Below are 22,394 nucleotides of genomic sequence, written 5' to 3'. Positions count from 1 at the left end.
GGGACCAAAGGAAAATAGAAACTACAATGCTTTCTTTCGTAAGAGTTGATCAGAGAGAAAATTTTGGTTGGTTGGTAACATGTTTTGCCATCTACTTGTGTGTATGGACTATGGACTTGTGGGAAACACCCACTTGCATTTTCTTTCAATTCTCTTGAATGCCTTGGCTCTGAGGCCCAGTAGTAATTTCTTAATCCTTCACTCTCCAATTTAATATGCTTTAAGGCATGGTCTAGAGCTCAAGAACCCTAGGTTAAGCTTTTGAGAATTGGAATTCCCCAAAATCAAATAATTAAGGCTTGTTTGTTTGGTTTTTTTGGAAAATAAATTCTTGAAAAGTAAATTATTTTTTGATATTTAGTAGTATCATAAAAAATAAACTGATTTTTTTTTTAGTGTTTGGTTATGTTATGAAAAATGAGTTGGAAAATAAATTATTAATATATTTTTTTAAATTTATTAAAATAATAAAAAATAAATCTTACACCTTAAAAAATTGAATGATAATAAAATTGAAAAAAAATCTAATTTCATAAATTATTTTAAATAAAATAAATAATAATTAAAATAATAGAGATTAAATTTAACAAACAGGAAATATGAAAAATATTAAAATTAAAAGAAAATTATGATTTTATAAATTATTTAAAAAAAAAAAAGAGAGAGACTATAAAAGAGCAGAAAGGGCCACCTATGTCTCTGTAACGGGCCTGGACTTCTTGTAGAGCGTGGCTACTATGAAACTGTGGTCCATATCAGGGGCAAGCCCCACACTCATAATGATGCTCTATCTGTCATCCACAAGGAATGAGCTAAAGAGGACTGCTATCTACACCTGTCCACGCCCATTTTATGTTTGACATGTCGTGCCCAGTTTGGCCTCGAAAATCTTATGATTGGTACCTATAGTATATTTTTTCGTTTTAAAAATATATATTTTTTAAATAATTATTACTATACTTTTAAATACCACCATTACTAAAAACTTTCCTCAGAGGCGGCCATCTTAATGACACACGGCGGATGAATCTTATGGTATAACCTGTAAAATTGTACTATATGTTAATTAACTAAATATTTTTAAGTATGTAATTAAAACAAAATACAGATGTAAAAATAAACAAAGCGTATAATCTTCAATTTCTTTTCTCTCATAATTAACTTTTCTTCCAGATTTGAGGTGAAAATCCCAGGATGTCAACCCCTTAATTAGTTGAACCCTCCATTCAATTATGTTACGCAAGTTTTTATTTAGCTTGGCTAGCAAAGATTATAGCAAGAAATAGAAATTAAGAAAAAAAAAAGATCTTAAAATGGATAAGAAATGAACAAAAATATATTGAATGGAGTGGTGCATGATTAGCAACTAGAAATAAATTATAGAGAAATGATTGCTCTCTCTGTTTTTCTTTCGTTTTTCCTGAAAGATAAGGAGATGGAGAGGGCCATCAAATATTGATACCGCACCAAAGAGGAGGAGCCTACTACTCGCTCTATCACTGTCAAAATCATTTGGAGGTCCTTACACGAACTTGATTGGAAGCCAGCTTTCATGTCTTCCAAGATTTTAACTGCTGCTGTTCGGAAGGTTAATAATTATTGGACTCAAGAGTTAATCCGAGTTAGAGTTAGGTTTGATATCAAATCATCTCCAAGTTGAAAAAGGTCAAATCAAGTTGGCCCAATGAGTAATCGTGATCTTTTTAAATCCAAGCTGAAGTCTGATTTATTTAAAGGGTGATTGAGACAACGTTTTCACAATTGATTTTAAAATTTTTGAATTTTATTTTTGTTTCAAATTATTTTTTATGTTTTTTTTGTTCTTTTTATCTATTGATATGGAAAAAAAAAATATATTTTCAAATCGATTTATTATGTTAATGTCTAAAAAAAAAACCTTTGAAAAACATCTTCTAGTGCATCAACTATGACTCTAACCGACAAAATATATTAGTAATCGGTGATTTGATTAGAACTCCTCCTCAATAACTACAAATGATCTCATTTATTGGATCAATGGACCCTATGAAAACCAATCACTTTGGTTGGTGAAAGAAGGAAAGCGAAAGGCAAACCTCGTAAGGTCCCTTGTCTGTGAACCTTTTCTCGGCCGAGCCCTCGAGCAAGTTTCTATCACCACACCAACAGGACAGTTTGTATAATTTTGCGAGTAATCTCGATCGTTTTAATTTATGATGTCATAAACAAGCAACGAGTACTGCTGTGATCATTTTAGACTCCATTGTGTTTTTGCAAAAAGCAACTGTATACCAAACACATCCTAATTCCCATATCATATGTAACATTGTCTTTCTGAGCAAAAATCTAAATAGGTTTCCATCAGAAAAAAGAAAATATTGACTGTGGATTTGCTGTAGAAGGCCTCGCCACTGCGTGGCCTGCAGGGTCTGGCGTTTGATTTCTCGGAGGCCAAATGACAACAACTTACGAGTAACGAGGAGACTGAGGAAGAGGCTCGGAAGGATTTTGTATGCTTAGTGAACTGTTTGTACCTCTCTCTCTCTCTCTCTCTCACATGCATAACGTACCAAAATTAACAAGGACTTATCTTGAAATGCGCATGCAATGCCAGCACAAAGCCACCGTTACTCGACAACACATGCCCTGGTCTCCCTAGCAAAGCACTCTTTCTTTAGGTCTTGTGTGTCCATGTGGAGACTGTCCTTGTAATAAGATTTGTAGTTGCCTCTTATTAGTGTTCGAGGATTACAAAAAAAAAAACTGATAGAAATAAACAAGATAAAAATCAGTCCTGACCATGCAGTACTAAGTTAAGATATCCAAACTCGAGGGTATACAATAGAATTCAAAATTTTCCAGCTTTTGATGCTGTAGTAATCATGGCGTTAGGAATACTTCGTTCCCTTAAGAAGCCAGACATTAACTAATTAAGATTTAGAGTTTAGAAGCGCCCAGAAAAAATGAAAAAATTATGTTGATCGGTCTGCTCAGCTTTCCCATATTCCTAAAAGAGCAATATGATTAAAACTGGCCTCACGATCTGGTTTAGTGGGGTTGAAAAGGTGGATGTCTATGGAGGATTCTGCATAAAGTCCCCATTATACTTTAGGCTTTCTATAGATTGGTAGGTCGGTATGGATATTCTCACCCTCAATATTCCTTTATTGACTTTGATTATGTTTTGTTTTGACTTCACTGTGCTAATCTTTGATTAAGAACATCATCGCAGCACTCTTCATCATGACATGTTTTATACAGTAGTACTACGCTTATATTAAATACATATATTTTTCCCATTTCTAAACTTTACTGCAAGAGAGAGGAGAGTCATTGAACTTAACCCTACCTATGATCCGGCTTAATTGAACTAGGGCTGTCTGTTTTACCATTTTTTATTTTAAAGTTAGAACGGCATTGTTTTGCATAAAATCTTTAAAAAAGTTCTTTCAGATTGGCGAGCTAGCTACAATAAAAGGGAGTTTAATCAGATTATTTATTTGTTTATTTATTTGAGAATGGGAGCAGAATTAATCTCAAGAACCAGTCGGTGGTGCATATCCATAACTCAAACCTCGCATACCCAACGGCACCTTTCGATTCGCAGGAGAAAGATTGTGGAAGACAGGGATCAAGATTAGTTTGGATCGAGGTGAAGAACTGCAGTGGAAGACAAGACCACAGATTAAGATTTAATAGGAAACTGAACCTTAAAAAAAGGAAAAGACCTAGCATTGTTTCCAATAACGAAGATTTTCATGGCAACTTGCTCCACTTCTTGAACGTGAGGGTGCAGAGATGCAAAGTGAAAGTGAGTGTTAAGAGTCTTCACCTATCTCTCTGATCACTCGGTACTTTTCACAGATTAATAGGCTCTTAATTACTCAAAAGAAGAAACAAGTATACTTTGTCACATGCATACTTCCCTCTCGAAGGACCCCCTTTGCCCCCACTGCATGTTAAGCTGTCCGTCCTTCTTTTGGTTTTTCTTGCATGTCGTCAATGACTAGGATCAGCACGGAGAGAGAAGGAGGAGAGAGAAGGAGAGGGAGAGGAGCTCTGTGTAAAGACTTCTTGAAGGGCACCATTGACTGGGAGGGTTTTTGGTGATTATCGGTTTAAACGGTTCAGTTTTGATTAAAAAAAAAAATCTATTCAAAACTGAATTTTGTTGAAATTTTTTGAACCGAACAGAACAGAATTGAACGAAATAATTGATTTTTTTTTAAAAAAAAAAACCGAATAAGTTTAATTTAATTTATTAGCCTTGTAATTGGGCTATTTTTGACGGGTTTTGATCTATTAATATTTATTTTATAGTGGGTTTTTCTACTCTAGCTCAGTTTGATATTTTTATTTCTAAATTATAAACCAATATTGAACTGAATCTAATTTTTTATTTAAAATTATCAAAAAAATATTAAAATCCATTCAATTTAATTAATTTCAAATCAATTTTAACAAAATATCTCAGATAATTCGATTAATTTATTCAATCAGTGTATGGCTTGAAACTAAATTCTTTTTCGTTTGATAAAATGGATTTTATTTTCTTTATCCACTCGACTGGCACAAACTTCAATTCCTTAGACAGGGTAAATGTTCAGAAACAAACACCGTAGTTGTTTGAAATTCTATTACAAATGATGTTTTTTAAAAATATATAATTTATTTATTTATTTATTAGATAATTTAATATGTTAATATTAAAATAATTTTTTAAAAAAATAAAAAATAGTATTTAAATATCTTTTTAAAAATAATATATTTACCCACCACCGCTCCAAAAAAACAAAAGATAATTGTGAAAATGATGTGACAATATTCAAACAAAGTTCTGTTAAGTTCAATTATGTATGTGACAGCACTCATGAAATTAGAGGTGAGGTCCCATGCTACTGAACTATATACTCGAAACAAAACAATACCAATCCCGATGGGTTAGGGCCCGGGATCTTTGCAAACAGAGCGCAATTAAAATCTTTTGTTTTTATTTGAGTTGGATTTAATAAAGAATTATAATTACATTTGATTTGAATTAATAGGACCTGTATTAGAATTTGGATCACAAGCACACGAAGTAAATAAAAAATAATTCTCAACTGTTAGATTTTATATTTATTTTTTAAATATCACTTATTTAAGCCTTCTAAATTTTTAAGTCATTAAAGATTTAAATAGTTATTGATTTTAAAATTTATAAGATTAATTAAAATACATATAAACTAATTCGAATATTCATATTAATTAAAAATAAAATATAAAATATATTTTTTAAATAAATAAAATAGCATTATTATGAGCATATCATATTAATTTACGTGAACATGTCATATTATGGTTTATTTAATTTGGAAGTCGAACCTTTTGGTTTATTTAAGAGCTCAAAGCTAGATCCGGGGAGTTTAGGCACGTGAATGGTTCAGTACAAACTCTAAGCATCTCTCACGCACGTGACACAAACATGATTTGCTGAGATCATGTTCTCTTCTTCTTTGACTGCATGACCGCCCGTACACATACACTCAATTATATTATTAGTAGATTTGTCTTGCCTTGAGTAATCTTTGATTAATACTATATCAATGGAGTAATAATATGCTCCCACCTGCCATGGCTGATCAATGTCCAGGACCTGGTGGCCCACTGATGGAGTATGAGTGGCGACACATTGGATTCTTTTTAAGTGATGGTTATGCTCTCGGAGGGTGAATATGGCATTTTTACGAGTAAATAATATAAATTATATTTTAAAATTTTTATTTAATAATTTAAGTTGTTGAGTTTAATGGTTTTTTAACATGATATTAAAAGCTTTAATTATCAAGTGGTTATGAATTTAAATCTCACTACCTCTATTTATTTGATAAAAATCAAACACAAGATAATATAAGACTATGTAAGTTTCAAGTTTAAAAAACTTTACTTAAAGATATGTGTTGGAGAATAATATAAATTATATATTGAGATTTTACCTGATAGTTTAAGTTATTGAATTTATATAGTTTTTTAATATTGAGATGGAGTGGTGTGTTCTTATGTGCTGTTAAGAGGGATGAATTGTGAATAGAATGGAGAAATTTGAGTGTATGAGCTTAGGGTTTTACCTAAAAGTATAATGCACCAGAGGAGAATATCAATGATATCTATAAAATATGTCTTTTTTTGGGATTAATTTCAGAGTTCATTTTTATATTTTAAAAACCATGAAATATAGGAAAAAAATATATAACATGTGTCTTTACAATCTTTATGTTTTATATCTCAAAAAAATAATTAAATGCTACCTAAATATACAATGAGGTCATGTTTGTTTTCTGGAAAGTAGTTTCCGGGAAATCATTTTCCAAACTTTCCCGTGTTTGTTTGTCATTAGAAAAGTTGGTCAACGGAAAACACTTTCTGGTCAACGGAAAATACTTCTCGGTCAACGGAAAACACTTTTCAGTCAATTTCAGTCAAAAACAATTTTGACTTAGTTTTCAGGAAAGTGTTTTCCCTTTAGCTGTGTTTGTTTTCCAGAAAATTTTTTAGGAAATCACTTTCCAAACTTTCTTGTGTTTGTTTGCCGGTAGGAAAGTTGGTCAATGGAAAACACTTTTCAGTAAAAGGAAAATTTGGCTTGGTTTTCAGAAAAATGTTTTCCTGAAAATTAAAACACTTTCTGGAAGTTGTGAAAAATTTAGAAATGTCATTATTTGCTGATTATATTAAATTTAATCCTCAAACTTTTGATTGGTATATATATTTTGTTTTGATTAACTTTGGTCCTTATTTTTATAATTGCTATTTGATTCTTTTGATTGTTCTTTATTTGAAATAATTTATGAAATGTTGATTATTATTATTTTAATTTCTTCATTTTTCATTTTTTTTAAATTTTTTAGATTTGATCTCTATTATTTTGTGAGATAATTTATGTCATCTCATTTTTTTTATTGTAAGTGATTAATATTTTATATATATTAGATAAACTTGAGAAAAAAATTAATTTATTCATAAATTAAATTGAAAAATATTTTCCAGTTCATTTTCTATAATACTGCCAAATATCAAAAAATACTTTTCCAAATTTTACTTTTAAAAGAAATCAATTTCCTGAATAAACAAGCTCTATTGTAGTGTGACAGGTTGTACACTTCAAAGGAGCCGAGGCACAATTGAATTTCTTGTATACCTAAATATACAATGAATGAACAAGCTCTCCATAGTATGTGAGCTATCTACTTTGAGGCAGATTCGAAATTGTGTCTTACTATATTTTATTTTTTTTTTTTATTTTAAATTAATTTTTAATTGTTTTGATGTTTTGATATACTAATTAATTTTTAAAATAAAAAAAATATTTTAATATATTAAAAATAAAAAAAAATATTTTAATATATTAAAAAAACAACAACTACAACGATATTCTCTTTGCTGATGCAAGTATTTAGGAAAAACTTTCTTACGTGAGTAGCCTGGTTCAAGACTCAGATTTCTAGATTTTGACCGGGTCGTTTAAGTTATTTTTTTTTATATAAATTAAAACGATATTATTTTAATAAAAAAATAAAAATTAACAAGTCATAACCGAATTTTTAACTAGATCAATTGAATCATTGAATTAACAAGATAATACCAATTTTTTTTGTTAATATAGTTTAGTTTTAATCCCCGATCGAGTAGGTCGGGTTTCAAAAATATAATAAGTAGCATGTTTGCGTTCAGGTATATTTTAGCCCAGAGAGAAGAGGACAAGTTTCCTTGCAATTGATTGAGCGTGAGATTTGGTCTAGCTTTCTTGCTGATTTAAATAATGAAGCCATAAGAAGTCGTCATGGCCTTATCATGCAAACAGTGAATATGCTTGCCGATTGACGAGGCAATCAACGTGATGGGTTAATTGGTTTTCTTTTTCATGATCAGTACTTGTACCTTGAAGATGTTATTCTCCAGGAAGATTTCATTTTCTAGCCCTGGTTTTCTCCAAGGAAAAATCATGGTAGATCATAGCAAGAGAAGATTCCCAACAAGGATAAAAATGATTTTTTCTGGCTCTACCAGGAAAAGATTTCATGTTTCTGTACGTGGTCAATTGCCATTTGCCAACAACACATCTAATCATGAAAAAAAAGAAAGTAAACAGATCATGTCATGATGCCCGATCGTTGTTGGCCTGACTGTTGTGTGATTTGATTGTGCCACTGAAGATACCTCTGCTTTCTTTTTTTCTGGCACAATCCTAACAAAAATGCCTACAGGAATTGGTTGGTATCGATTTTTCTTTAAACAAGTTTTTACATCAATCTTATCTTTAAATAACTTTCATTTTTTTTGGAATCTTTTATTAAAATATTATAACAAAAACATTAAATTTGTTTTAAAATAACGTTGTTTTTATAGTGAAAACGAGATAAATTAATATAAAAATTCATTAGAGAGAAAGATTAAGACTGTCTATATTTTAAGGTCATTTTTAGATTTATTTTTTTCTTTTATTTTACATTTAGGTAGCTGACACTCTCGTTGGCATATAAAAGAACTTGCCAACTTTTCATGTCCACACCAAAAAAAAATATATACATATAAAATTTAAAACTTTAAATATAAAATTACGAAGAAAATAAGTTATTAGTTATGAAAAAATAATTTGTTCACACACTTAAATATTAAAAATAATATTTTATTGTATCTTGAGATTTATACGCTTTATTCGTGTTACTATATATCATTGTGATGTACAATAACACGAATAATGCGTATAAAAATATACAGTAACACCAATAATGCGCATAAATCTTGAGATATGATAAAATATGCGCTACAGCGATGTATAGTAGTAACATGAACATCGCGCATGGGTCTCGAGATACGGTAAAAAATACCTTTTAGTATATTTTACAAATGACATGAATAATGCACATGAGTTTAAGGACATGGGAAAATATTATTTTTACTTGAAATATTTTATAATTATAATTACAATTAAGAAGTCATTGGATTATAATATTCAGCACAATTTTATTCCCAGTCTGACCTAAAATCTAAACCATGTTGGCTGAGAACGAGGCTTGTCCTCCTAGCCATCTGCTCATATATATGCCAGAATGGCCCTGTTTTCAATTTCGACACCAGACTGATGACTGCAACCCTTTTATCCTGTTGCACCACATGAGGATTCTCATTGAATTCTGGACACCGAAACTGTAAAGTTTTATTCTTGGTGATGACTTTTCCATTGATACCCATTTACCGAAAGCTGTTCATGTGAGTCCTTTACTTTGCACTTTAATTATAAAAAGGTCCAGAAGTACAAAACGCCAATATCGCTATAAGAAATTGAATTTTATACGAAGAGAGAACAAGAAAAACAACTACAATCACTAGAAAAATCTGAGTTTTACACCCAGAGAATATAAGAAAACAACTACAATATTACATTGTATATATATACATTGAGGACCCAATTGAAAGAAAAAACACTTCTAGGACCCATTTGAGCTCGGTGTGTAGGACGGGGGCTGACGATCATCAAGGCTAGGACGAGCTCTGCACACTTCGGAGTGGGATGTATCTCCTGCAGGCTGCGGCTCGCATGACCATTATGATCTTCTAAGAATAGCGTGTGTACTGTGTGTAAAAGGAAAAGCATGGAGCTGTGTTCAAAGCAAAGGTTAAAAGGACATAAATAATATTATTATGGCATTAAATTCTTGGCTGGTGACTCTTTGCAATCATGTCATTTGACCCTTCTTCTTTTATAGTAGTAGGAGTAGGTGACCAACGAGTTTAATGCTCAAAAACAGGCAAAAAAGAGGTCCAAAATCACCCCAGGTATTCACCACACAAAGGCTACCATCATCGAGTCACTGTCTCTCCTACCTGGCTATAGCTTTCCCAGTCCATGTAATCCGGAGAACTATAGTTTTTGAAAATATTTGTTTATTTTTTAAATTTTATTTTTAATATTAATAAATTAATAGTTTTAAGACGTAAGAACAAATATCGATTTTGCAGGAAAGTTGAGACATGAAGCCACGTCCATGGAAGAAAATACTAAAATAGGATAAAGGGAAAGTTCAGGTAGCACATTAAATAAAGATCTTGAGGAATTTTTTATTTGTCATTTATTTATGGTCTGTGTATTGTCATGATTTTATTAAAATGTTTCATGAATTTTAGGGATGAAAATGAAATTTAACCACTTTTGGGGCAAGTTGAGATTTACGTACCCTGAAGAGTGTTGTCAAGCTAAGGACAAACAAGAAAACACACAAAGGAAAAGACAAGCTACGTACGAGTTATAATGCTCAATACAATTACTGAACTAGCTAGAAGACATCATTGCGATTTGGTTAATGTATCTAACTCATGGTCCAACATTAATGTAGGGTTTTTGCACGAGGCAGTATTGCTGTGGACTGGATGGATGACAATAATTTCCAGCATATATTAAATAGAGTGTGCTAGCAAAATTAAGCTGTGGGATCCCAAGAAGATCTACAACGTTTATAAAATGATAAAAAAACTTATTATTTCTCGACACCCCACTAAATATAATTCTGGCCAGCTGACAAGGATGCCAGACTCGACAAAATTTGTGATGTAAAATCTTTGACAAGAAACCTTTTTTTTTTTTTTTAAATTAATATAGATTTTCATATTAATTTATATGTATCTCAATTAATTTAATAAATTTTAAAATTAACAATTATATAAACCTTCAATAACCCTGAGATTTGTAACACTTGAATTAATAATCTTTTAAAAAATAAATTTAAAATCTAACTAATTAAATTACACCACTCTCATATAGTTATCTTTGACACCAAACTTACTCTTTCCACTTGCTGGATAACACATCTTTAAAAAGGAAGAAATAATGGAAATCTATTTGTCCCATCCTTGGCACTTGATACGCGAGTCCAGAATAGGTTGCTTGTGGTTTCAGAGTCTATACTATTTCTTAATTAGAATAATTCTCGAATTATTATCAATCAGGTCTTCGATCCATCGTAGGTTTTCAAAACGAGTCTCCCGTTCAAAATCCCCATTATCAAGCATAAAATGTCAAGTTTTTCATTGAAACATATCGTTCTCATTGCATGAGATACGCAATGATGAAAAACTAGGGATCCAATTGAAAAGATTAATAAATAGTTTAGAGACTCCGTTGAGAATTGATAGGTGGTTTGGATGATTTCAATAGTGTAAATACGTAGGAAACCTTTTTCTTGCAGATTGTAATAAAACGAGAGAGGAAAAAAAAAAAGTTTGCCTTTGAAAAGAACAGAAACCATTTATTTCTGCCCATCTTAAAGGCAAGAGATCATAGCTGTCCATGGAATAAAAAGGAGAACCTTTTTTAAAGTCCAGCTCTCAGCTACCAAACTACGCTAACTTGGCTAAATTAACTTCTTGAATATTAGAGCAAGGATAGCCATACAAGGAGTGAAAAAGAAACTACATAGTAGTAGATTAACAACCATAGGAATCCTTGATCACTCTCTTGTTAGAAAGAAATTACTCAATTTGATCAAAAATCACTTTATGCTCAACAACTCCGGAAACAATGTAAATACTTGTTACTTTCACTCTCTCGTTTTTCCTTTTTTTCTAATTATGCACGAGACTTTAAAGATCTGAAGCATGAGCTAGTGGGGATTGATGCAAGAGTTCATATGATGCCACTGCCATCAATCATGGAGTTGTTAAAAAAAAAAAACAAATACAAGAAAATAACTAATAAAATGATACTAAGTTTGGGCACAGTGAGTGTTCTAATGCTCGTAAATAACTAGATTAAGATGACAAATATTTGAAGAGAGAAGACTGGGCTTTACACTTGAATAAAAGTATTGTAATGCTCGTCACTTTTCTACAATGGATATTTCAAATTCTTCGTCAGGAATTCGAGTTCAAATTAACTTTCCAATTTGGTGCTGCTGTGCAATGTAGAACAGGTCAATCTTCGTTAGGAATTCTTGTGAGGCAACCTCCTCCCCACGTGTACTTGTGGGAGAAGAATTTGAATATTCCAATTCAAAGGTTTCGAGATAGAAAAAGTAATCCATAGAATTTGGTTCAATTAGAGGTTTCTCTGTCTTTGAATGTTCCGAGGCAGAGGCCGGCCTTCACCAAATCTTACCTGCCAAAGTCCTTTAGGCCACTTTAGAACATGTCCCCGGTCACGCCTACCACTTCCTTCCTTAGAACAAAGATAAAGAGGAAAAAAGTACTTAGAGGATGTCTTGTGTAAATGTTGGTCTCTTGCTAGAGCATTTTCTACTATCTTGCCTTGCATGGTTGTATTATTTCACATTGTTTTGTTAACTAGAACAAATCTATTTGCTATCAGATATATATTCTTGGATTTGATAATTAAAATATATTTATCAAACTCACGCATATTTGAATTTAATTAAGTATCAAGTTTTGAATTTTATAAATGTGATATATTTATCAGATTCATGTATTTTTAGACTTGATTGATTATCAATTTTATTTTTTTCGAATATGATATGTTTGTAAAATTTATATAACCTTGAGTTTGATTAATTAATAAATCCAAATATGTTGTGTATAGTATATTTGATAGACTTATTTTATTTAAAAAGATTTTTTAAATAAAAATCTTAACCAAAAATTAACTCATCAGAAGTTATTGTTTTATAATCTACTTATATTGTCGAGATGAACTGTATCTTACAATAAAATGATATTTAAAATTTAAAACCTTTCTAAATTCTGGATTCTTAGCGGATATAAAATATTGGAATTATCAGTGGCAAACTTGTCAATAACAAGACGATGGGCATAAAACCTGATGGTCGTTTCACAGTAAAAGCTGATAATAAAGGGATTTCGTGGAGAATGTGGAAGTAATCTTTTCCAGGAAAATCTTGAATAACGAGTAGAAAAGGGAAGAAATGTCCAGGAACTTGCTTCTTTATGAAGTCATTTGTTGAAGAAAGTGTCCCAGAAGGCAAGGCTAGACTCCCACCTCCCAGTCTTCGTAACCACATTTATTTATTAAAATAATTTTTGTTTAAAAATATAAAAAATATATTTTTTTATTTTTTAAAATTTATTTTTTACATTCAAAACAATCTAAAAAAACTAAAAGAATTTATTTAAAATAAAAGAATTTAAATTTAAATACTTTTAAAATATAAAAATAAATATTTAATTGTTTTTTTTTTTAAAGTTGGGAAGATGCCAAGCAAAGCCTATGGTCAGGAAACAAACACCCAGTTTAACACGTCTAGCTGAACAGTGATTGATAGTGACTTTGTACATTGTTGACTTCTTAACTCCTAGGTTAGTGAACATTAATTATATTCTAGTTACAATCGCTCTTAAATTGATAAGTATGTCTGATGAGATTTGATGTATACGTAATTTGTCATCGTCTACGTGTAACGGAATTGATCTTGAAATTATTTTTTTTATTTCTTATCTTGTTTTAGAGGATAATAATTTGAACATGCTTGAAAATTATTTTTAATACGGTATATCATTAACTCACCATATGGTAATTCTCGAGCTGGTCCTATGACTGCATTTTCTTGGGATCAGTAGCTATAATTTAATTGTTAAAATAACTACTTGGCCGGGAAGCCTTGAGAAAATGGAGAGGCTATTGGCATAATTATCATTGCACGAAGAGATCCACCAGGACACAAGTAATTTTGAAGAGAATCTGGAGCAGGATTAGCCCACCCCAGGAATCAGTTTTCTCGGCGACGGTTTGTGGCTCCTTGGATTTTGCAGGAATTCAACAAAATGGAGCCCTGACTGACGAAAGCCTCCGCTACCTTCTCTATCGCGGCGGACATTGATCCATGCACAAATCCTTTTTTTATTTTTGTTTTTATTCAAGGAAAGTAGGCATGATTTCCCTTTCAATTTTGAGTTGAGTTCGGTCAATTTAAAAATTAATCCAATTAAATCTGGATGAATTGATAAATTAAATCACAACTCGATTAATCTTTTCAAATGCAATTTTATTTTGATCAAAAGATATAAAGTGGATTTTTTTATTACCTTAATTTTTTTTGTTTTAAAAAATTTTTTGAAAAAAAATATTTTTTTTATTTAAAATTAATATTTTTTTTTCATGTTTTTAGATATTTTGATATGTTAATGTTAAAAATAATTTTTTAATAATAAAAAAAAAATTATTTTAATATATTTTTAAGCAAGAAACATTTTAAAAAATAATTATAACAAAAATCTCAAACAGGCAGTAATTGAGAGCTGTCTCAGAACAAAATATTTGATTCTTCATTATAAAAAATAATTTACCAGAGTTAACTCAACGAGTCACAAATTAATTATACGTTTCAGTGACTTCAAGCCCTCATCAAGTTATAGCTAATTCTAATAACTACGCTGAATATCTCCATTAATAACTCAAATGCTGAATAAATCACAAGTCCATTATAAATTCAACAGATCATATGTCCGTTACAACATTTCTCTATGCATCAAGGTTTAACAAAAATGCAACAAGTTAACAATTTCACCGTTGCATAACTTCATAGCTCTGACGTTAAAAAAGAGAGAAAAGAACCGTCCATGTAGTTACGTTCCTCAAATACTAATAAGGTTGTTTTTCGAACAATACAAATACATGAAACATTATGATAAGACTGAAGATCGAAGAAATCAGACGTCATGGTGGCAACTTGACGTCAAGCTTTCCGTCAAAACCAAACACCGCCATCAAAAATAGAACATGGCTAAAATTTATTTTAGTCCCTCTACATTTAGTAATATACTACTTGAGCATTAAACATCTTTTATCCATTGCCTATTGAAAACATTTTGGAAATGGAGACTATCTAGCAATAAAACACAATCTCAAAACATTTTGGACACGCCAGGATCGTATTGAAAAATTTTAAACTATAAAGTACCGAAGTAAACATTTTACCTTTACAAGGACTAAAATATAGTTTTCCATAAAAATTAGCTATCCGTTGCCTTCTAGTAACTAACCAAATTCCAGTTTTTTTTTTTTTAAAAAAACAAAAAACTCCAAAACTTAAAAAAAAATAAATTAAAAAAAGGTAAAATACAAACACACTTTCTCTCCTGTTTTTTTTTATCTCTCTCCTTCTTTTCTGCTACAATACAAACGACGCACATTCCCCGCTGGCAAAAAGATTCTCCTTCCTCCTCCATCTTTCGTTTCTCTCTTCTTCTTCTTCTTCTTCTTCCTCCTCCTCCTCTAACTTTCCTTTCCTTTCTCAAACCCTAAATCATTCTCTCACCAACTAAACATTAATATTAATAACAATAGTTATTAATATTATAAAAAATTTTATTTTATTTGTTTCGAATGGGTTGTGCTACTTCGAAACTCGACGATCTACCGGCAGTTGCGCTTTGCCGTGAGCGCTGTGCTTCTCTTGACGAAGCTATACAGCAGCGGTTTGCGTTGGCGGAAGCTCATATTGCTTATATACATTCCTTGAAGAGAATTGGTAGTTCGTTACATGATTTTATTGAGAAAGAAAATTTTAGTTCCGCCGGCGTCTCTACTAAGCTGAATTTACCTCCGGATAAAAAAGGTGAAGATTTAAAAGCTGTTAAATCGAGTTCGCCGAAGAAAGGACACCATCATTCTTATTCTAATTCTGGCTCTCATATTCAATTTCACTCAGATGAAGATGATGAGGATGATATTTCTCATCTTCACTATTCTGATAACTCCTCGCCGTTGCATAGCCACGGTGAAGGGAGTGGTGATGATGGTGGGGGTGGAGGAGGAGGTCATATTCAGTATATGAGCTCGGAGTATATGAATATGGATCAAGATTCGTTTCCGGGCGGCGGAGGTACATTTTTTCATACGAATTATATGAAGAATAAAGGCACCACTCCGTCTGTTGTTTATGAGCAAAGGCCAGTGAGTTCTGAGACTGTTCATTTTGGTGAATCTTCGTCCTCTGCTTATCATAGTAATTATTCGAATAGCGGTTATGGAATGACTAACCCAAGCACTTACGGTTACTCTGGATATCCAAGTTATGGTGGTGGTGGTGGTGGTTATTATGGGCCTGGGAATCAGTATGGATCTTCATCTCCACCGCCTGCAGCTGTGGCTTCCTCGTCGAAGCCGCCTCCGGCTCCGCCTTCACCTGTGCGAGCTTCAGCTTGGGATTTCTTGAATGTATTTGAGAGTTATGATAGTTATCCACAGTACACGCCGAGTAGGGATTCCAAGGAGTTGAGAGAAGAGGAGGGGATTCCGGATTTGGAAGATGAGGATTACCAACATGAGGTTGTGAAGGAAGTTCATGGGGATCAGAAATATATGGACGGGGATAAAAGTTATTCAAAATCGCCAGTAATGAATGATGAGGATGGCAAGGTTAGAGGTGAACCTGAGGCTTCACTTTATCAAGCTAGGCCAAGTGTGGGTACTGAGGAAGATAGAGTGAAGTATGAGGTACATGTGGTGGATAAGAAAATTGTTGATAATGAGAGATCGGAGGAGCGTGGCAATGCTGGATTTAAGGGTGGCGGGCCACTGGAAGTGGCAATTGAAATTAAGATTCAATTTGAGAGAGCTTCAGAGTGCGGGAATGAAATTGCAAAGATGCTTGAAGTGGGAAAGCTCCCGTATCAGCGCAAACATGGTAGGCGTGGAAAGATAATAGATTGCTCATAATTGTGATCTGTACGAGTGGTTTTTCTCTTGGTGCTTTATTTATTGTCCTAAATGTGGAAGCGGAGAGAAATTTTCTTTTAAATGGATTATAGTTTTTATGTTTTTTTTTTTTTTTTTTTCTGGATCCGTGTGAAGCAGCTTCCAAGATGTTGCAAGGAGTAACTCCGCCATTACCTGCAGCATCTTCACAGCCGTCTACTTCTGGAAATGCTGAGGCTGGTCCACCTTCCTTGGAGATTGATGAAGAATTGATGATGAGGTCGAAAAATCTTTCTTCTACCTTACAAAAGCTATATCTTTGGGAGAAGAAGCTCTATCAAGAAGTTAAGGTGCGTTCTGCTTTATTCTTTGCAATCATTACCAGGGAATCATCCTTTTGGATTAAATTGACTGAGGCTGCTAACTTTATTGACTAATTCATACGTTTTCAATAGATTGTACATGATAAATACATGGTTCCTGATCTGTTCTCCCCCTCCCCACACTTTCATAAACAATGTAAAGAATCGATTCATGTCCAACCTATTTGCTTGGGAATCTGATGAATCACCCGACCGGGAAGTACATTCTTAGAATGTTTTCCAATGAATAAATTCTTTGTTCCAACGAGTAGAACTTACCAGCCAAGCTATGCTATTTCTGTGCAAATACTGTCACGGTTCATTTCAGTGAACATATTGCTATATCAGGAAGTTCAAATAGCTAAATATCTCATGTGATGCACGTTACTTGGTTTTTGGCAGTATTGTGCATTTGGTGGAATCGGAAAGCACAGTACTGCAGCACTTAATATTCCATTCATCTCTTTTTGTGAATATTTATCTTGAAGCTAGAGGACTTGAAGTTTCACGGTTTTGCTTTTTTGCAGGCTGAGGAGAAAATGCGGGTGGCTCATGAGAAAAAGTTTCGTAAGCTGAAGCACTTGGATGAGAGGGGTGCTGAAGCTCACAAAGTTGACTCAACTCAAACTTTAATCAGGAGTTTGTCAACAAAAATAAGAATGGCAATTCAAGTTGTAGACAAGATATCGGTTACAATAAACAAGATTAGGGATGAAGAGCTATGGCCGCAGCTAAATGAATTGATTCAAGGGTATGTAAACATGCGCCTTCTTTTTAAGAACCATTTCCTTTTTAGCTGCTTCAAATCTTACCATGTGCTGTGTACTTCGCTATTGACTTCTTAGTTCTAACACTAGCATATGTGCTTATAACCAAATTGGACTGATTGCGATGTTAATCTTCCATTTTATTCTTGATGCCAGTATGTATTTCAATATTCTTATATGAATTACATAATCTGTACATGGGATTCCACTCTAGTTGTCTTTGGAGTGTATTAGAGTTCGTTTTGTAACTTCGCCTTCGCTCTTCATAATCTAGGTTCTTTCTTTTTAATAACAAATGTGCCAAGGTTCTTATACTCAAGGCCTTGAAAGAACAGAGGGTGTAATGTGTGCAGGTGCCCTAATCCAATGGTGCTGATCTAGCTAGCAAAAGTTCTTGATAAAGTGTGGGCTGTTTATTACACTTGCAATCAATGACATTTGAAGAGGCTAAAATGTTTTGACTTTTCATTGTAGAGTGAGTAACAAGGGACATCCTTAACAAAGATATATTTGAACAGAATGTCAAAATTAGAATTTATAAACAAGAATCAGAGATGGAGGACTTTATTTTGAGTGCAAATATGAGTGGCCATGGGCTATAAACATTTGTATCCCATCATTGTTTTTAAGTAGCTATTGTAAGGCATTTATTCATCTAGCAGGAGAAGGCTTATAATCAGTTTTGTCGTCATAGGGGAGTTGGTGTAGGAGTGAGAGGTCCTTAATCTGTTCTGAGAAAGGGCAGAAGGTGGTCTTTAAGCTTCATTTTGGGGTAAGCAAGTGTAATTTGCTTTGCCCATATAATTTCCAGCAAAACTGGATATAGAAACTGGCTGAGGTTAGCAGCTATTTAACTTTAACTATTGTCAATAGAAGTTTGTTTTGGCATTAATGAATCTTGATCTGAACATATTCATGAGCCAAGCTTTGTTCCATATATATACATTAGGCAGGGACCACGTGGAAATGAAAAATCTACCTCAGTTATTAATTGTTGGAAGCTGTCTGTTTAGTGTTGGAAGCACTGTTATTGTAGCCCTTCCTTTATGTTCTGTAGATGTGCTTCGTATCAATAGATACAGTGATATAACTAATTCAACGTAGGTAAGTTTAGAAGATTTGGAAAAATTTGAATTTATTTGATGTTCTTCAATATGCCTAATCATCTAGAAGACATGATTTAATGTAAATGCTTACTAAAGGAAATACGTTGGCGGGTTGAAGTCTAGAGAAAGGTGTTGGTGTTTATCATTGAACTGTATGTTAGTCATGTATATATGGGCAGGTGCACATGATGGTTATGATGATGTTTGCATTAACTGTGCATTCTACAGGCACACTACCACCACCACAACATTATCTGCAAAGTCTTAATCACAAATATCAGGCACAACAGAACTAGGCTAAATTGATTCCTATGGAAAGGTCTTGTAGATTGCATTGTCGTTAATTAAATTTAAGGAGCAAACCTACGTGCATATCATTGCCCTCTTCTTTGGATGCTAAGCTTTATGACTCCAATTTCCATGTGGATGTGACTCAATGTTAATATTCATCATAGTCTTGATGATGGTTTTTCTGCCATTTATGTTTTCAGGTTAACCAGAATGTGGAATAGCATGCTTGAATGTCATCACAATCAGTGTCAAGCAATTAGAGAAGCCAGAGGCTTAGGTCCCATTGGATCAGGTAAGAAGCACGGTGATGATCATCTATATACCACAATGCAGCTGGAGCATGAACTGCTTAATTGGACTTCCAGTTTCTCTAGTTGGATTGGTGCCCAGAAAGGTTATGTGAGATCCTTGAACAATTGGCTTGTTAAGTGTCTTCTTTACGAACCAGAAGAAACACCAGATGGCATAGTTCCTTTCTCTCCTGGTAGGATGGGTGCACCCCCCGTGTTTGTAATCTGTAATCAGTGGGCACAAGCTATGGATAGAATATCTGAAAAGGAAGTAATTGATGCAATGCGTATTTTTGCTTCGAGTGTTTTTCAACTCTGGGAGCATGACAAATTAGAAATGCATCAGAGACTGATGACAAACAAGGATTTGGAGAGTAAAGTCAGGGACTTAGATAGAAAGGATCAAAAGATACAGAAGAAGATTCAGGCACTGGACAAGAAAATTGTCCTGGTTGCTGGGGATGGTAATGGTCCATCAGTAACTGGAAAAATTGTATATCAAAGTGACACTAGTAATAGTAGTCTCCAGGGGAGCCTGCAACGGATTTTTGAGGCCATGGCGAGATTCATGGCTGATTCAATGAAGGCCTACGAGGAGCTTGTGCAACGTAGTGAAGAAGAAAGGCTTGCTCGAGAACATGAAAGAGTTTCATAGAGCTGCATGGTGCAATTGACTTTCATTCTTCTTATTCATTACTTTGTTTTGAGTCCAGAACTTGCAGCCCTATGAGAACCTGCATAAGGTGGTGGATCTTCAACAATCCATGAAATTGGTTCAACTGGCTCAGTTCTCACTGGATTTTTCTTACTCCAAATGTGGTCCATAATGGACTACTCCAGGTTGTTCAATTCTTCAACAGGGGGTAAGCCATATTTTGTAGCTTAGATTTGGGAGGATCGCCAAGTTTGTGAGTAGAATCATCCTTCTCGCACCTCTGAAGAATTTAACTGCATCATGTAACAATTACAATTGGGTAACAATGTGCAAGTGATACAAAGGGGCGGGCAGCAGACAGTAAGCTCATGATGTTATAAAACCAAATCGATCCACTCTGGCATTCTCGAAGTTTCGGCAACGACCCTTCTCGGGAAGGAATTAAGGACCAATCTTTGAGAAGTTCACGATCGTTCCCCTGTATCTTGAAAGAGGATGAGTTACTGTAGCTTCACCGGCATGTCTGACGCAAGTCATGGAAATGCCCAGAGACATCTTATGTATGGTAAAATAACTTCTTTCCTTAGAATATTTATTGACACTATTTATTTTTGTACATAACTTTTCAATGAACTGCTTTCAATAAATAGTTTTTTTCAAAGTTGTTGCCAACACAACAATGTAGCAGACACAGAATTAAGTGCAGTTTTGGGCTGTTATCATCACATTTTAAATTGCAGGGCTGTATATGCTTTAGCCCTTGCACAGGCACAGGTTATGCAGCTCTGGGCGGTAGGTGTATGTGGCTATGGAAAGGGATCCATGTTTGCTGGTCCCACACTGATGACTTATGTTTTCTCATTTTAGGCATTTCGCTGACATACTAGCAACAAGCCAACATCTGGTCTTGTATGCTTTGCACAAAAAATGCAGGGCTCTCCCACCCAACTTTTTGAAAAAAATTAATGCTATGCTAGAACAGAATCCCGCAAATGCCATTATTTTGGTGATAGATTTGAAAGGGGTACGGTGCATCATCTATTCACGACTAAGCTTAGGATAAATTGGATAATTAAAAAAATTAACAAATTGATATAGGTTTAAATTAACATTCATGGCATATCTCGCCTCTTGGGTGAAAAAGAGAGATTTATTTTGTTTATTTTTTATTATGTTAAATTAATTTAATAATTTGAAAATAGTGCTTAACATATTAATCCGAGTTCATTCAAGGTTTTTTGTGTTATTTTTTAATTGATTTTTTTTAATTTTTTTATTTAATATTAGATCAATTATGAATTGAAATTCATAATTTTTTTTTAATTTATTTGCTATGTATTCTGGTTTTATGATCAAAATTGCGGCTTCTTGCATTTTAACCCTAGTTAAATCAGGTTATTTTCTTTTTTAAAAAGTTATCCCGGTCTCATAGTTTAGGTCACAAGTCTTTCAATGTTGGATTTTTTTTATTGGGTTATTTTCATCTTATGACCCGGGTTGCGAGTTTTGCAGGTTAACCCAATTGACTCAATTTTTTTAATTGGTTTTTCTTTCAATATCATCATTTAATGTCGTATTTAATTGAGAGTTAGGTTTAATGATTTGTTTATTTTTTTTTATTAGGTTATTACAATCTTATGACATAGTAATAGTTCTTAACAGGTTAACCCTGTTGCTTGACTCATTTTTCTACCATTTTTTAATTAGATTTTTTATAAATTTAATTGTTCAATATTGAGTTCGATAAGGGTGATTAGAAACCCAACTTCATAATTTTTTTTTTATTTTCTCTTAATGAGATTATCTTAGTCTTATTATCAAAGCGTGGATTTAGCAGGTTAACCTGAGTTAAATCAAGTTATTTTTTATTTTATTTTATTTATATAAAGTTATTACAGTCTGATAATCTAGGTCATGAGTTGGCGAATTGACTCAAATTGTTTTTTTCAATTGATTTTTTTAAACTCATCCTTTAACATTGAGTTAATTGAGAATTAAATTTCGTAATTTGTTTCAATATATTTGATATAAAATTATCTTAGTCTTATAACCTGGATCATAAAATCAAATTTTTTGTTTCATGCGTGTTTGGTTATGTAGAAGCTTTTTTAAAAAATAATTTTAAATTAAAAATATATCAAAATACTAATTTTCTAAGTTAGATATGCGAGATGGCGTAGGGTAATTTGAAAAAAGAAATAAGACCACCTGTTACAGAATATATGCCTTCAATCAATTTATGCATAATAAGTGTCATGATTCGCATTAAAAACAAATAAAAATCACACGATGACATTCTTGG

The 22,394-nt window shown here is 32.9% G+C and overlaps 1 protein-coding gene across 2 annotated transcripts; it reads left to right on the top strand.

Moving 5' to 3' along the window:
* Window positions 1-15,066: 15,066 nt before the first annotated feature.
* Window positions 15,067-20,753, top strand: LOC118035665 (uncharacterized). Of its 2 annotated transcripts, none has more exons than XM_035041274.2 (4): window positions 15,067-16,610; window positions 16,778-16,971; window positions 17,511-17,734; window positions 19,348-20,753. In XM_035041274.2, the coding sequence occupies exons 1-4, from the start codon at window positions 15,308-15,310 to the stop codon at window positions 20,090-20,092; spliced, it is 2,466 nt and encodes an 821-aa protein (XP_034897165.1). In that variant the 5' UTR covers window positions 15,067-15,307; the 3' UTR covers window positions 20,093-20,753. The 2 variants fall into 2 exon arrangements, with proteins under 2 accessions (XP_034897165.1, XP_034897166.1); XM_035041275.2 differs by having other exon boundaries at window positions 15,070-16,610; window positions 16,781-16,971.
* Window positions 20,754-22,394: the final 1,641 nt, after the last annotated feature.

Source organism: Populus alba, chromosome 9 (genome assembly GCF_005239225.2).
Source record: "Populus alba chromosome 9, ASM523922v2, whole genome shotgun sequence".
In the NCBI taxonomy this organism is placed as follows: domain Eukaryota; kingdom Viridiplantae; phylum Streptophyta; class Magnoliopsida; order Malpighiales; family Salicaceae; genus Populus; species Populus alba.
Note: the sequence above shows the minus strand (reverse complement) of the source record. Positions and strands in the feature narration are given on the sequence as shown.

Bases quoted from the DNA above. Each gene is read 5' to 3' on its own strand.
- LOC118035665 (XM_035041274.2), top strand. From the start codon at position 15,308: ATGGGTTGTGCTACTTCGAAACTCGACGATCTACCGGCAGTTGCGCTT. The intron at 16,611-16,777 runs GTAGGCGTGGAA...ATCCGTGTGAAG, and splicing joins CCCGTATCAGCGCAAACATG to CAGCTTCCAAGATGTTGCAA. The intron at 17,735-19,347 runs GTATGTAAACAT...TTATGTTTTCAG, and splicing joins CTAAATGAATTGATTCAAGG to GTTAACCAGAATGTGGAATA.